Source organism: Micropterus dolomieu, linkage group LG17, assembly GCF_021292245.1.
Source record: "Micropterus dolomieu isolate WLL.071019.BEF.003 ecotype Adirondacks linkage group LG17, ASM2129224v1, whole genome shotgun sequence".
Lineage (NCBI taxonomy): Eukaryota > Metazoa > Chordata > Actinopteri > Centrarchiformes > Centrarchidae > Micropterus > Micropterus dolomieu.
The window spans coordinates 6,621,493-6,636,406 of NC_060166.1; the positions used below are offsets into that span (position 1 = coordinate 6,621,493).

The following is a 14,914-nucleotide window of genomic DNA, read 5'->3' on the forward strand; positions in this document are numbered from 1 at the left end:
AACTGTTTAGAAACAAAACTTTTTCCAGGAACTGCTTCATTCCTGCTGCTGATTTAGGAATAACTTTACAGGCTTTTTAAGAAGATTTTAACAGCATGTTTTATGTAATAAAAACATACATTTAGGGAAATAATGTGCTTATTCACGAGTGAGTTGAAAAGACTGATACCTAATACACTAATTATAGAACTGGAGCTCCATATGTTGATGTGGTTAGCCCATTTACACAGTACACAGTATGGCAGCCAGGGGAAACAGCTAGTGTGACACTGTCAAAGAACAGAAATCTTGTGGTTTTATTTGGAGTTAGGTGGTGAAACTATTTCATGGGGAACAACAGTTTATCCATCCGCCCAGCATTTCTGTGCAGAGCAATAGCACTGGTTGCCAGATCAGTCATGAGCACAGGTTTAGTCTCTGCACCCGCAAGACTCTGTGATGCTGACTTAAGATACTGCCCCCACCTGTTGTTCGCCAAGAAATATACTGCTCAAAAACTACTCCTAATTGTCATTTTTACATTTCATTTTGGGTGCAGATGCAACAAACTACATTTCTGTTTATTAATTATCAATTTATAAGCTTTAGAGGTGTTGGTATGTGTATTTTTTTTTGTTTTTTTACTTTGGACCAAACCAGACTAGCTGTCTAACTGCCTCCAGTCTATGCTAAGCTAGGCTAACCATGTCCCATCTCCAGCTATGTACATAGAGCCAAGAGAGTGTGGTATCACTTCATCTCAAAGACAGAAAATAATGTATTTTCCAAAATATGGAACTAGACCTTTAAGGCTCACAGTCTAGGACTTAATGCCTTCAATATACAACAAAAACCTAAATGAAGCGTCCTTTGTTTGATCAACAGTCCAAAAAGCCAAAGGTACGTGAGTGTTCAGCTGCCCCCCCCCCCGCTCTCTTACCCGTGTGGTGGTGGCGAACATGTACTTGTCTCGGAGCTGGAAGCTGTCGACCTGCTCCAAGATCACTCTGCGGTTCAGTTCACTCTGGAAGAAGTCGGTGCTGCTGAGTATAGTGGAGACACCCTGGGGCTCGTGTCTCTGGACCAGCACAGTGGTTGGGGGGTCGTAGGGCTCCACGCCCCTGAGATAAGGAAGGAGAGAGTGGGTTGACAGAAGGTGGATTGGAGGTAAGGAAGTAAAGAGTTATGGGGAAAGTAAGGGCAGGTGAGGGAGAAAGGATGAAAATGGGAGAACATGAGAAACATTTTGTTAGTCAATTCTTCCTGAAACAAGCGGTCCGCTGCGTGTTGCTTGACGCAGCAACAAACCGCCGTGGCGTGGCGCAAGCCATGGGTAATAATGGGTTTCATAGCGCAGTGGTTCTGTTGTGGCTGTGTATCTGAAAAGCCAACACCTTTATTTATAAAACTTTTTTTAAGAATATGGAAAAGCTCTATTCATACCTTAAAATGTTATGGGGCTAACACTTGTGTGTTTAACAAATGTTCCTCAGAGAGTTAGTTAGAAAAACTAACACTGGTCGGTGTTAAGAAGCGTTAAATTTTAACTCCAAAAAGAGTATAAAATGACACTAAACTAGTGTTAAGGTACCAACACTCCAAAAAGAGTTAAATTAACACTCCGTGGTGTGGACCAATATAGACACTTTAAAAGTGATAAAATCACCTCTGACAGTAATTAATTCAGGTATGCTGACTTCACTGTGCACTGACTGACACACACACACACACACACACACACACACACACACACACACACACACACACACACACACGAAGGTTCAGGGTTTCAATCACACCCATAGACTGTATAAAAATAGTTAAATAGCCACCGTGATGTCACCCATTGGATTGTGGACTACTGTACTGAAGCCTCAGAGTTTGTCATTTTGTCGCCATCTTGGTTTTTTGGAACTAGAAGTATTTGGGCGAGAGGGTGGAGCTGGGGATATGTATTGCTCCGTCTGACAGGTCGCAGTTGTAGCAACTTGTCAATCACAAGGTAGCCACGCCCTAAAGCATTCCCCGCTTTATCGTCTATTTTACTCTAAATGGGACCATAATTAACTAAATGAACATCACACTGTACTGAAGAAGAAGCAATTCTCTGATTTCCTTAGGAGAATTGTTTTTTCCCCACACTTCCCAGACATGAAGGTAACGCGAGGTTAAGACTCCAAACTGCACACAGACAACAAATGGATAAAAGATTGTTGTCTGTGTGTTTGTCCTGCAATCGTATCCAGCATATCCTTATCCAGGGTGTTTTCCTTTAGATGTCTCCTTTAAGAAATCATTCTAGCATGGGGAACTTTACTCAACATCTTCAGAGGTGTCAGTCTGACAAACAAGGACTGAATTCTGCCTTAGGAGGTTGCTAAACAACCTAAAATAACTCTATTATTATAGTTCTGGCTTATACAGAGGCTATTCACTCTGACAAAGCATCCCTGTCATTTTTTTTTTCAAAAATGGCAACATTTCAAGATAATAAATGTCAGCATAAAATACAGACTATCAGCATGTTCAAACCGAAAATATCTGTCTGTGTGTCAACCTTGAAAAACAGTGTGGTCAAACTATTTGTGGCCACAAGTGTACAGCAAGGGTGTTCCAAAACCGTGGCATGGACAGCCAGCCAGCATGAATGAAGGAGATTCACTGGCTCTTATCGTCTGCCTTCCAAATCAGTGTGTTTTCCTCCTGAGTCTCGAGAGCTAAACAGAGAGAGCAGTGTCTCGGCTCGGCCTCTGTGGCATTCTTTCAAAAGGTCCCTGTTCAACTGATGGACACTGTCTGGACTGAGAGTGCACGCAGGGCTATTCGCAGTCTGTCTCTGTCCCGTCCTTTGTATTGATCTCAGCCCCTCCTAAACACTTCCTAAAAATCCCTCCGCCCCTTTTTGGCAGTTTCTCATTTTCTGCCAGTTCTGTTTGACATTTGATTAGGGTTTCCCTGAAATATTTTTGAGGGAAAATACCACCCTTTTTTATTTTTTTTATTTTTTTTTTTATATAGACTGCCAACTGCCTAGTTTGTAATAAACTATTTTCAGTCCAAACATGCATGGCATCTCATACACAATGGAACAAATATAATATATAATATAATTAAACAAGCCATCATAACTGAGGTGAAACCTTCAGGCGCAATTCAATTTTTACATTTAAAATATCCTAAATTTCCTATTTAGTCAATAGGGCTGCCCCAATTTAAAAAAAAATACTTCAATTAACAAATCGCAACCCCCGTGGCCTAACCTAAAATACATTGTAGTACTCACAATGTCATTCACGGTGCCTTCACTGCCTCACCGGAGTGACAAGTTAGCATAACACGCTATCGCGACATGCTAACGTGACAGTAAGGCAGTTGCATTTTAAAAAGTCTCAGAAAAGCCTTATCTTTATTCACATTTTTTTCCTATCTGTGCTGTAGAATCCAAAATTCTTACTTCTCAGATGGTTTGGTGTCATAATTATCCGATCAGCATGGCTTGCTAGTTTCCTCCAGTTTGTGGTAAAGAAAAATAACAACACTAGTCTAGTTTACTTATAGGGCAACCGGCCACACAACAGACCACAGTGACGAGGCTTGGCCTGTTGCGCAAATAAACAGTGGATTGTGAATTTGATCCTATCACGGATACATTAATTTGAAGATTTGAATAAAAAGTAACAGCCCTCATAGTCAACATGTCAATTGGCCTGTTTGAGGAAACAAAAGAAAAACAAACACACAAAGCAATGTTGACTTTGCAAAGACATATTTGCTAGTGTCATGTGGTCCTTGTTAACCTTCCCCCCTCTGCCCCATCTTTTTCCATGTTCCCTCTGTTTCTCTTATTGCATTTAAAATCACTCTGTCTGCACAATTTGTGTCATTGTCTGTAATCCATATGGAAAAAGGGATTGTACTTCTCATTGTATACACAGAGGATTTTGCCACTCCGCCTGTCTCCTAGCAGTGAGATCAGAGGATTAGGAGTTGGGTGGGGGACCGACCCATCAGATTGGGTATGTTTGAATCACATCCAGCAGCAGCCTGAGAGTCAGGCTTGAGCCTCTTTGGCTTTCAACGCCTTAAGACTGATCTGCAGCAGTAGCGCCCTTTGCTAAAGCTAGAACAAACAGGATTAGACCCAAATTGAATGGAGCCACTGGGGGGGGTTAAGATTAATCTTTATTTGTAATCAGATAATTTGCAGTTTCTCTTGGCTGGTGTACCACTGCTTTGGCATAGCTTTAACTTAGACTTAATCAGCTCTTACTGGCTGACCACTAAATGTCATCAATAGTTTAATTATCAGGAAGTCTATGAACATAGAATGACTAAAGATTCTCTATCTGAGCTACATTAAGAGTACTTAATAGATGAAGAACACTTGAAGAACACATTTTTCAAACTTTGTTGCATTTAATGTGTAGGGAAAATGAACAAAAAACAAATTTGCCTGAAAACTTTGCGTGGTTCTTGGTGAGTGATGATCAGTTGTCTACTTGTTTAACTTTTGTGATAAAACCATTAAAATGTTTCCTGTGAGATGCTAAAATGTAGCGTAACAGAAGCCCAAGTAGAGAGGAGTCAGAAAGTCATTGGTATGCCCAGTAGCTTATGGTGGCTGTTGTTAGCTAATGTTAGCAAACTTTAGTTAACATTAGCGAACAACAGCCACCATAAACTTCTGGTCATTCCAGACCAAGTAAGGCTTTAGAGCAAAAACACTTCAGTGAATTAAATTTAGCAACTCTACATTTTATTGCTTATCAATTAAACTTTTTTTGTCACACTGCTTTGCTTCACATATGCAAGAGGGCTACAGGCATCCATCATCGTCTTTCTAAATAGGTTTCAAGTGACTGCGGGGGGTGGGGGGGGGGTTACCTTATTACATGATGGATATGGCCGAAATGACTCAGTTTTCACTCATTTTCATCTAACAGTACAGAAACTGTCTGACAGGAGGAGGATGAGAAGACAAATGTCAGAAGGGAATAAATTATATCTGCTGAGATGAAAAGTGAGATATAATGACTTTACAAAAATCTGAAGCATAGTTACAAATATTAAGCTTCATCATATTAGTGGCTACGCATATTTTTCTGCTCATATAAATAAATTAGCAGACCTAGCTGTCTCGAGTAGAGCTTCCTGAATTCATTAAAGACGTTGGAGTTAGTTTTCATCAATGAATAACGAGGAATGATAGTACAAAATGTGGCGTCACTGGGGAGAGAAGTGTTTAGAAATGGATTCAGTTACATCAAATAGACTTTTGACAGGGAAAAGGAATTTGTTTATAGAGAAATCATAGAGTCAACGGTTTTAGTTTGGCTGATGGGGGAAAAAAACCTCAACCCACACTCATGGCAGTCAACAACACTTTCTCTTCATTTTCACGTCAACTTCAGCTGAAAGTTAATGTGTTTTAATTGCTACATACATCAACTGCCATTTAAGCTGCTTTCCTTTCTAACTAACCAGCAAATCAGCAAACAGTTCATCTGCTTTCAGGTGTTTCGCTTAAACAGGAACTTACTTTCAGTGATAATTTAGCTGCCTACAGAGTTCATTTTAATGACATTGCAACAACGCGTACACTTCATCTCAACCTTCAACCGCTTTAAGTGAAGTGATTAAAGTGAGACTCTCATTTAATCTGTTTAAAGTGTTTGAACATGCAATTTTCAAATGAGAATTTTTAATACTCCTTTGCTTTTATTGTTATGGTCTGTTTTTCATACAGTGCCAATTACAAACACTTGAAGATCTGGATATGAGTTTCAGTCCACATAATACCCTGAAATTTGCCCTAAATATATTTTGTTTTCTATGTATGAAGAAGTGTTGGCTGCCAAGTATCAACACTCATGTTCTCATATTAAAAAAAAAATAAATAAAAAATAACCTTTCTGTAGTTGGTTTCCAGTCTATCAGTATTCCAATCAGGTGCCTTTCAATTCTACAATATAGTGAACATGATCTAGGTGAGGTGTGTAAGTGGGTCTGTGCAGGCACACTGTGCGTTATCTTGTTATCAGTGACAGAATTCCGTTGACAGAGCAAAAAGTAATTAGGCTTCACCAAGGAGCCGCTGTGAGGGTGACCAGAAGCTCCGTGTCATCTATCTAAAGGTGACCTTGGACAGTAGGAGATGCAGAGACAGGGGGTGGGAGACATGTATTCATCTGAAAACTCATTTATCAACTAGCAGACATCAGAATGGCCTGATGGTGCTGTTTCCTCATTTTCCCTCAGCTGTTGTTTTCTAGAGTCCTAAGCACTGCCTTATACTGCTTTCATTTAAATTTAAAGTAACAGACTCAGACTGCTGAAGCGTTGAGCCCGGAGAAGGGATTTGCAGTCACGGATTTCATTGTCTTGCTGTTGGCAACAGTGCAGTTCAAAAGACTTTAAAAGAAGGGCTACATTAACACCAAAGCTATATATTAGCTTTTGTCAAACTGGGTTAAAGCAGACAACAAATCAACAATATGGATTCACAGCAGGAATAATCTTTTCTCTTGCTCAGAGACAAATGCTACTGGTCTGTTTATGTTGTAATACAAATCGATCCCGGGGGTGAAAAGCTGGGTTTGATTGCAGTGAGTCATGTTATGTTTTATACAAAGTAAATCATTTAAACACTCCACCAATCTTAGCAAATATCAGCACCATGAGGACAAAGAAGCTGCAAAGCCACTGTTAACATTTTATATATTATATTATTTATCTTCACATTTTTAATGTCATGTTCATATTTCCATGAGTACCATTTATCCTGCCTGAACTCTGGGGGCCATCTTTATGAACAGCAATTTAGAAAGAATCTGTTGGTGCTGCCATGAACAAACTGAATGAAGGATGTATTGCAAACATCATTAAACACGTCAATAAACACCTGAGGTAGCAAGACAAGGAGCAGGACATCCAAATGCATCACAGTAGTCTCATAAGATGGAATTGAGAGTAATAATGTTTAAAATTATCTATCTCAGTTTTTAGGTAAAGCCAGTGTTCACTCGACCCCTCGGTCTGTCAATGGGCTTTCTGCCCGGGTGCCAGGATGTAGTATCAACCGGGCAGAGCTTGGCAGGGCCCAATAAACAACTGATAAATACCTTAAGGGCCCCGACAAATCAAGCTGACTTCAAAGAACAAGCACCAATAAAGACCCACTGATGTGTCACCTCACCTCATTTTAGTTGTGAATATTTATTGTTTTAGAGAAATACTTGACGCCAAGCTTTCAGGGGCTTTAAGATCCAATCCATATACACTAATAAAAAATTATACACGCAACACTTTTGTTTTTCCCCCCATCATGAGCTGAACTTAAAGATCTAAGACTGTCTCTATGTACACAAAAGGCCTCTTTCTCTACAAATTTGTTCAGAAATCTGTCAAAATCTGTGTCAGAGAGCACTTCTCCTTTGCCGAGCCTAAGGCACACCTGTGCAATACCCATGCTGTCTGATCAGCATCTTGATATGCCACAACTGTGAGGTGGATGGATTGTCATGATGAATGGGGGCAAAAAACAAAAGTGTTGCATTTATAATTTTGTTCAGTGTATTTCAGAAAACACATTAGGTAAATGAATGAGATGAAAGTGCCTCTCCTAATATTAAGTCAGCCTTTAAAACAGGGTGATTGTTCATAGATTCATCCCACTGAGCAGGGCATTAATGATGGCTACTACAGTATTTTCTATTACAGTACTACAGTATTTGTTAGTAATCATCACCTGAAAGCTAAGGAGAAACATATTTTTTGTGATACTGCCTTGACTGATATTTTCTGGAAGGCTGTATTTACTCTTTCCTACATCTACTGAGACGCTGAATGCAGCACAGAGTCAGCTCAGGATATTTCTCACATGGAGTATGGACACACTTCATTGCATATTGTGCTTGTTTGTGAGCTGAGACAACGGTTGTCTTACCAAAAGTAGGTCTTCACATGCTCTTGGATCAACACCCATGTCTCCCCAAAGTCGTCTGATTTCCACAGCTACGGGGGGAGGAGAGAGACAGCGTGAGGAGAGGGAGAAGTAGTAGAAGAAGAGGGGGATGGTGCACTGTAAAAATGTAGGTCATGCTCATTCCCTCATTTTGGCTCTTACCCATGTGACAAGGAAAAAACTGGAGAGCCGTTTGGTGCTATTGTGATTGAAGTCAAGAAAAATAAGCATTTGTGCAAAAAAGCTAAGCAACCAATAGTTTCATCTCTTGGTTACCATATACTGAAAGTTGAAGAATATGAATTCACTTATACACTAATATATATATATATATATATATATATATATATATATATATATATACACACACATACACACATATATATATATATATACATATACACACACACACTATCTATCTATCTATCTATGACTACAAATTAGGGCGGCACAATACATGAAAATATTATCCAAATCACAATCAGGCCAAGCCCAATTCACAGAAGCTGCATATTTTTGATAAAGGTAAAATGTGGCAAAACAATATTATAATGCATATAATGTTGCGGAGATGTCCGGGCCTACAACTATCACATCATCATAACTGTAATAGGGTTTTATTTTTTTTTGTGAAAATGCTAAAATGATCATTCCCATTAATCGTGAATCATATCACTAATCGTAATATCTGACAAAATAATCGCAAAATATAATATAAACAAGAAGTGACTAAAAATCACAAGGGCAGTGCAGCTTTCAGGCACTTCAAGCAGTCTAATAAATCGATTCAAAGCAGTTTTATACTTTATATGGCCTAGGGCTGGACGTTATGGCCAAAAATGTTATCACTATAAAATATCATATCATATCTTTCGATATCAATAATTATCACGATAAATATCAAATCGTTCTTTCTTTCGAGTTTAAAGGCTGATTTTTGCTCCTGAGTGAAGAAACCTGATGGTTAATTGTGGTGTAAACTTCTTTATGGTCAATGGATCGCTTCACAAATCTGAGGTAGAACATTCAAAACAAATTATAATAAATTCTTTGTCAACAAATATGCACGAGTAAAATTAAGAATACGCTTTTTTCAGTCCTTTTTCCTCAACAAAATAAACATCTTAATAAAAAAAATTAAGTCGTATTTCGTGTATGATTCAAGTGAATAAAGTCAAACATTTATGGAATATTTATTGAACATTTGTTGTACTGTTATGGAAAAAAAATTATATTGCGATTGTTAATGTTTCATTGTCCAGCCCTAATATGGCCGTGCTATCACACATGAGGTTTGATCAACAACGATTAGATTACAACCCATGACGATAAAGCTGCTGCTGCAGGTGGAGCCAGTCTTTACCTGTTTGTTCGGGTGAGAGCTGTCGTAGCCAAGAACCAGGTTGGATCTCCCGCTGTGGAGCAGCAGGTCTGTCGGTTTGAAGGGCAGGGAGAAGCCCTGGACGCTCTTACAGAAGTCAAAGGTGTTCCACAGGTAGTTGTTGGTGGAGTCTACAAAAAGGTACTGAAGAAAAAGAAAATACCCACTTTAGCACAAAACATAGGACATTAGACAAATCCTGGATGCATTTGCAATACATTAAGTCAAAAGTATGATGTTGTTTCTGAGCTAATTTGATCATTTCCTAGTAATATGAACTTCAAACGGAAATACTGAAATGTATAAAAAGTCATCTTACATATTCAGTGCCCCATTAACTCTCGTATACCCACCAGTCCCATTCCACCATTGGATTATGTAATTGTACTGCGCTAATCCCACTTTTCTCAGATCGCTTTGATGTGCTGTGTCACTGTATTCCCAATAACCACTCAAGTCTGTGTAAGCAGGGCACAGTGTAGCCGCACAGATGACAGCCAGAATCACGATACACCAACGGTGTAATATGCTGGGTAGATTTTGTACCCTGTTATCCTGTTCAGGGTACATCTCCTTTCAAACGCATTAAAATCTTAGGAAGAATAAATAAATACTTTAAAAGCACCACCAGATGAAAACCAGGAGGAAGAAATAAACTAAGAAATAAAAGTAAATTCAATGCAAAAGTGATGATAGATGATGATTCCAACAGTCTGAATTACAAAAGGTGCAATAACCCTCTGACTCTTTACTCAAACATGTTTTGCGAGCTATCTGCCAGGCCTGTGAACTAACTAACTAACCAACCAACCACAGTGAGGCTTTGTTCACTTGATTATGCAACTCTCTGACTGACTTCCTAATATTATGCAGTAGCACAAGAGAAGATTCTGCTCTTTGTTCTCTCTGCCTAACCTATATTTGTCCAGTACCGTCGCTTCATCTCTGTCTACTTGCACTTATCCACACCCCCCTCCTTGTCCAGACACACTCAAATCTGACACTCTTGTCAGCCCCGAGAGAACATGCTATTCTCCACGTGCAGAGACTGAGCTTTTATGTTCACCGCTTATGTTTTCCTTATAATCCCTGATGCAATGACGAATAAGGTCATTCCATCGGTGTAGAAATGTGTGTGAATGTTAGTTTCTGAATAAGCATGTGGGCTCAATGTATGAATGTGTGTGAATTGGTAAATGTGATGTAGTGCAACAGCGCTTTGAGTGGTCGGAAGACTAGAAAGGTGCTATACAAATACAAGCAGAACTTTCCCCAGTCTACACAACCACATTCCATTAACACATTGTAGGTTACTCGCCTAAAACCTGGTCACACTTATAAAAAGCCTTGCTCCAGTGGCCTTTATCTATTCTGTCCCTTCATCTTTTTGAGACACTTTATCTAGGACAAACCAAAGGAACAATGACTTGGTCATTTTTCATAAATGCTACCTTCCTAAGGTTAACGTCCCCAGTCCTCGTGTTTTGCTCAAGGCATCAGTATGCTTCAAATAAAAAGGCATATTGGATAGCTAATCGGTGTGTGAAACCACCATCGCCCACACCTTTCAGACTAAAAATCTGGGACAGTGTGTCTGACAACTTTGGTAATTTTCCGAAACCAAAGATCCAATAATCATGCCCACTTCTCTCTCAAGGTCCCTTTTGTCATTCATCGCTACAGCTACTTTCCAGTCATTTTCCATGTGTACAACTGAGTGCCGTTACGTTATCCTGTCTCGCCCTTTTTTTATGACAGCTAGCTTTAAGCTCTGCCTTCTTGCTTGTTTTAGAAAGTTGCAGGATATTCACAGTGTATGTTGGTGTACCAAAGCCATGATGTCCAACCAACTTCCTTTTATTCAGAAGAAGCTCCTGGTTTATCACCTATTTTGGACCTCATATCAGACTTAGGGTTTTGGAACTGATTTTTTATTTGCACTACAGCCATTCTAGCTATTAGAAGTAGAGCAAATAATAGAACTTTGAACTTTACTGAAGTTCAGTCAAACAGTCTCCAACTCCAACTGATTTTTTGAAAAGGCCAAAATATGTGTATGTCAACAATCCACCAAAGCCAGGAAGTCCTCCAAGATGAAACCTCCAAGATATGTGTGTGTTCAGGAACAGGTTGCAGAAGATGTTTAATAAAAGGATCACAATCCTAACACATAAACAGTACCCAAGAGCACAATGGCTTCCATCACGGTCAAATGGAAAAAGTGTGGTACCCCCGCAAAACTTCCTAGGGTGAGAACAATCCAGTGAGAACTCAGCGATCTTTAAGGATTCATGCAGTTCTTTTCTATATGACACATTTGATATTCCATCTACTGTACCTGATGGTGGATTGTGTTCATTATGCGTGCAGCTGACATCATAATTCAAGTCTTGCCTACAGAGACCCCTCTACTGTACAAATCACCTCCTTTTTATGACCTCACCTTCAGCAGTGCACTTCCTCGTTGCCCAGGAGCAGTTAACTTCATGTGTTTTAAAGAGCATGTGACAATATTGCACACCTTAGTCTGTAAGTAGTACTGACTGGGACTTACCCTCCTGTTGTCTGCAGGGCTGTGGTAGAACTGGGAGATGACCTGCTTGTTGCTGTCCTTGGCCTTGACATCTGAAAGCTGGAACTTGTCGGAGATAAGAGTGAAAGTGGTCCCATAGTCATTGGACACGTAGACCTGGAGACAAACAGGAGAAGAGGGAGTAAGCACTGACTACACCTTATGGTCCATAATAACTGCACAAACAGCATGGTTCTGGATAGCAAAATTGCTATTTGAAAGAGTGCAGTTTTCAAGTCGCAAGCACAGCGCATAACAGTGTCACTGCTGAATTCACCTGCTCTAGTGTCACCTGTACATTTACTGAGCTGTAGCTACTTAAAATGAATTATGTGAGAGTTATAAAATCAACAAACATGGATGCACGTGCACACACTGAGTGGAAGTTGGAAGCACAAGACCCGATGGATGAAGTAACTGCAGGTACCGAATCTTTTTTTTTCTCTTTCCAGGACAAAATCAATTGCCTGTGATCAAATATAGTGAGAGCAGCTGATGTTGGGGAGTACAGCCAAATTCGTGCTAAATTATTATAGATGCAATCAAAAACTCTCCATCCTCTGCACTGTACTGCATTGAAGGAAAAGCAGAAAAAATGTCCCCTACGACGGTTATAAATATATATTAAAAATTAAAATAAAAGAAATAAATCGGTAAGTGTGTGTGTGTGTGTGCGTGTGTTAAAAATATATTAAAAAAATAAAATAAATAAATAAATGAAACCGTAACATGTGTGTGTGTATATATTAATACACAAAAAATAAAAAAAATAATTGATTAAAAAATAATAATAATATGAAAAAAAAAATAAATCAGTATTAAATGTAAAAACAAAACAATTACTAAAATATCAAACAATCAAAATAATAATAATTTGAATATCTGTACAATTATTTGTTAGTCTGAGGTTCGACTGGATGTCCTCACTTCATGGCATGAGGAGACATATTTTGCAGCAATTATTTCACATTTTGGCATTTCTCCCAGTAAATAGGGGAGTTTCTGTGTGTCTGATATGAATTAGAGGTATATTTGGGAAATGTTTGCAAAGTGTTTTTGTCTTAGTGTTTTTTATTTATTATTTTTATATCTCTCTCTCTCCAATTCAAATGAGCTTTATTGGCATGAATGTGTAACAACAACAATATTGCCAAAGCATCATACATACAACAAAAGAACAATCAACCCCATACATTTCATTAAACAAGTAATTAAAGCGTAAAGTAATCAAAGCGTATGTGTGTTTGTGTTAAAAAAAAAAAAAAAGAAGAAATATTAAAAATTCAAATAAAAACTTGAGAGCCCTGGACACACCCTTTCAAACATGGTTTCACAGAAGAAGACACCACTCTGGAACACATTAAATTTAAAAAAAATGAGCTTTTTGCTGTGCATAAAATTATTTTTATAATTAAACACATAAACACCCCAACTGTTAATTTCAGACATTTATCCAGCAGGTAGCTAGCAAGCAAGTAGCTTGGTAGTTGTGTAAATGAGAGACAGATGGTGAACAGAAGAATTTCCAAGTAAACCTTTCAGCACATGATTAAAACATCGATTTAAGCTGACATCCAGGATTTCAGGCTGTGAAGTAGCTCATCCTGTCAGTCTGTGAAGCTAACGTTAGCTTAAAGGTGTTTTCTTGTTTACACTCAGTGTGTCTATCCTTTAAGTCTAACAAACGCGTTGATGCAACGCCTTCCTCATAGCTTTACTGAAGGTCAAAAACCTGTCACAGTGCAGAGCTGTCAGCAACAGTGTAGCGTTCTGGCGTCCTTAACAGTTAATATACCACTAATTTAACCTAAGAAATGTGGGCTAAATTGTAATTTTTTTCTATGCTCACAAAGGAAGTTTACTTAAGGAAACTGGCATTTCTCTCTTTTGAACCACTGGAGGACCTCAATAAAAGACAACTACATAATGCGCCATCACCATTTATAGCAAAGAATCACAAGTTAGATGAAAAGAAATCCTCAAATTGTCGGGACATTATTACTGAATTTGAAAATGAAATCATTCCATTAATCTGCAATTAACAAAAAGGCTTGAGTATCCCCTCGACTACATCCCTTGGGAGACAATTAAACATTTAAAAATGTCTACTCTTTCAAACATTTGCCTCCACAGCTGTGGGTCTGTATGCGAGATAAACTTTATACTTTTAATTATACCTTAAGTCTTTATGGTCTAATTAGAACTCAGTGAGGTTGTAAAAAGTGTTACACATGGGTCGGCTGTTACTTTGGGCAGACACTGGCCCAAAATCTCATCAGATAATGTCTGTTGGCGATGTCGGTCTCTTATATGATGGATGATGTTTGATTACCTATTTTATTAACCAAAACAGATCAAACATTGGACTGAATGGAACCTTTTAGCGGGAGAATATAATACAAACTTGTAAAATATTTTTGTCAGACAAAAATCAATATAACCCTTAAGAAACCTTCATAAAGAAAACACTAAAGAGGGTTTCAGTCGTTTAGCTGTCTGTGTGTGTGTCTGTGTGTGTGTCTGTGTGTGTGTCTGTGTCTGTGTGTGTGTCTGTGTCTGTGTCTGTGTGTGTGTCTGTGTCTGTGTCTGTGTCTGTGTCTGTGTCTGTGTCTGTGTCTGTGTGTGTCTGTGTGTGTCTGTGTCTGTGTGTGTCTGTGTGTCTGTCTGTCTGTCTGTGTCTGTGTGTGTGTGTCTGTCTGTGTCTGTCTGTCTGTGTGTCTGTCTGTGTGTGTCTGTCTGTGTGTCTGTGTGTGTGTGTCTGTGTGTCTGTGTGTGTGTGTCTGTCTGTGTGTGTCTGTCTGTCTGTCTGTGTCTGTCTGTCTGTCTGTCTGTCTGTGTGTGTGTCTGTGTCTGTGTGTGTGTGTGTCTGTGTCTGTGTGTGTGTGTGTGTCTGTGTGTGTGTGTCTGTGTGTCTGTCTGTGTCTGTGTGTGTGTGTCTGTCTGTGTGTCTGTCAGTCTGTCAGTCTGTCTGTCAGTCTGTCTGTCTGTCTGTCTGTCTGTCTGTCTGTCTGTCGGTCTG

The 14,914-nt window shown here is 39.0% G+C and overlaps 2 protein-coding genes across 5 annotated transcripts in view; one reads left to right on the top strand and one right to left on the bottom strand.

The window, feature by feature from the left end:
- Positions 1-14,914, top strand: part of tpst1 (tyrosylprotein sulfotransferase 1) — a gene marked incomplete at its 3' end in the record, with an annotated part of 837,181 nt that overhangs the window by 595,956 nt on the left and 226,311 nt on the right.
- Positions 1-14,914, bottom strand: part of sorl1 (sortilin-related receptor, L(DLR class) A repeats containing) — a 94,603-nt gene that overhangs the window by 56,959 nt on the left and 22,730 nt on the right. For all 4 annotated transcript variants that reach the window (XM_046074868.1, XM_046074867.1, XM_046074866.1 and 1 more), the window contains exons 3-6: positions 11,878-12,012; positions 9,306-9,467; positions 7,925-7,992; positions 920-1,100 (exon numbers count right to left, since the gene is read on the bottom strand). In XM_046074868.1, coding sequence (XP_045930824.1) covers positions 920-1,100; positions 7,925-7,992; positions 9,306-9,467; positions 11,878-12,012 — 546 coding nt within the window. The remainder of the gene's footprint in view (positions 1-919; positions 1,101-7,924; positions 7,993-9,305; positions 9,468-11,877; positions 12,013-14,914) is intronic.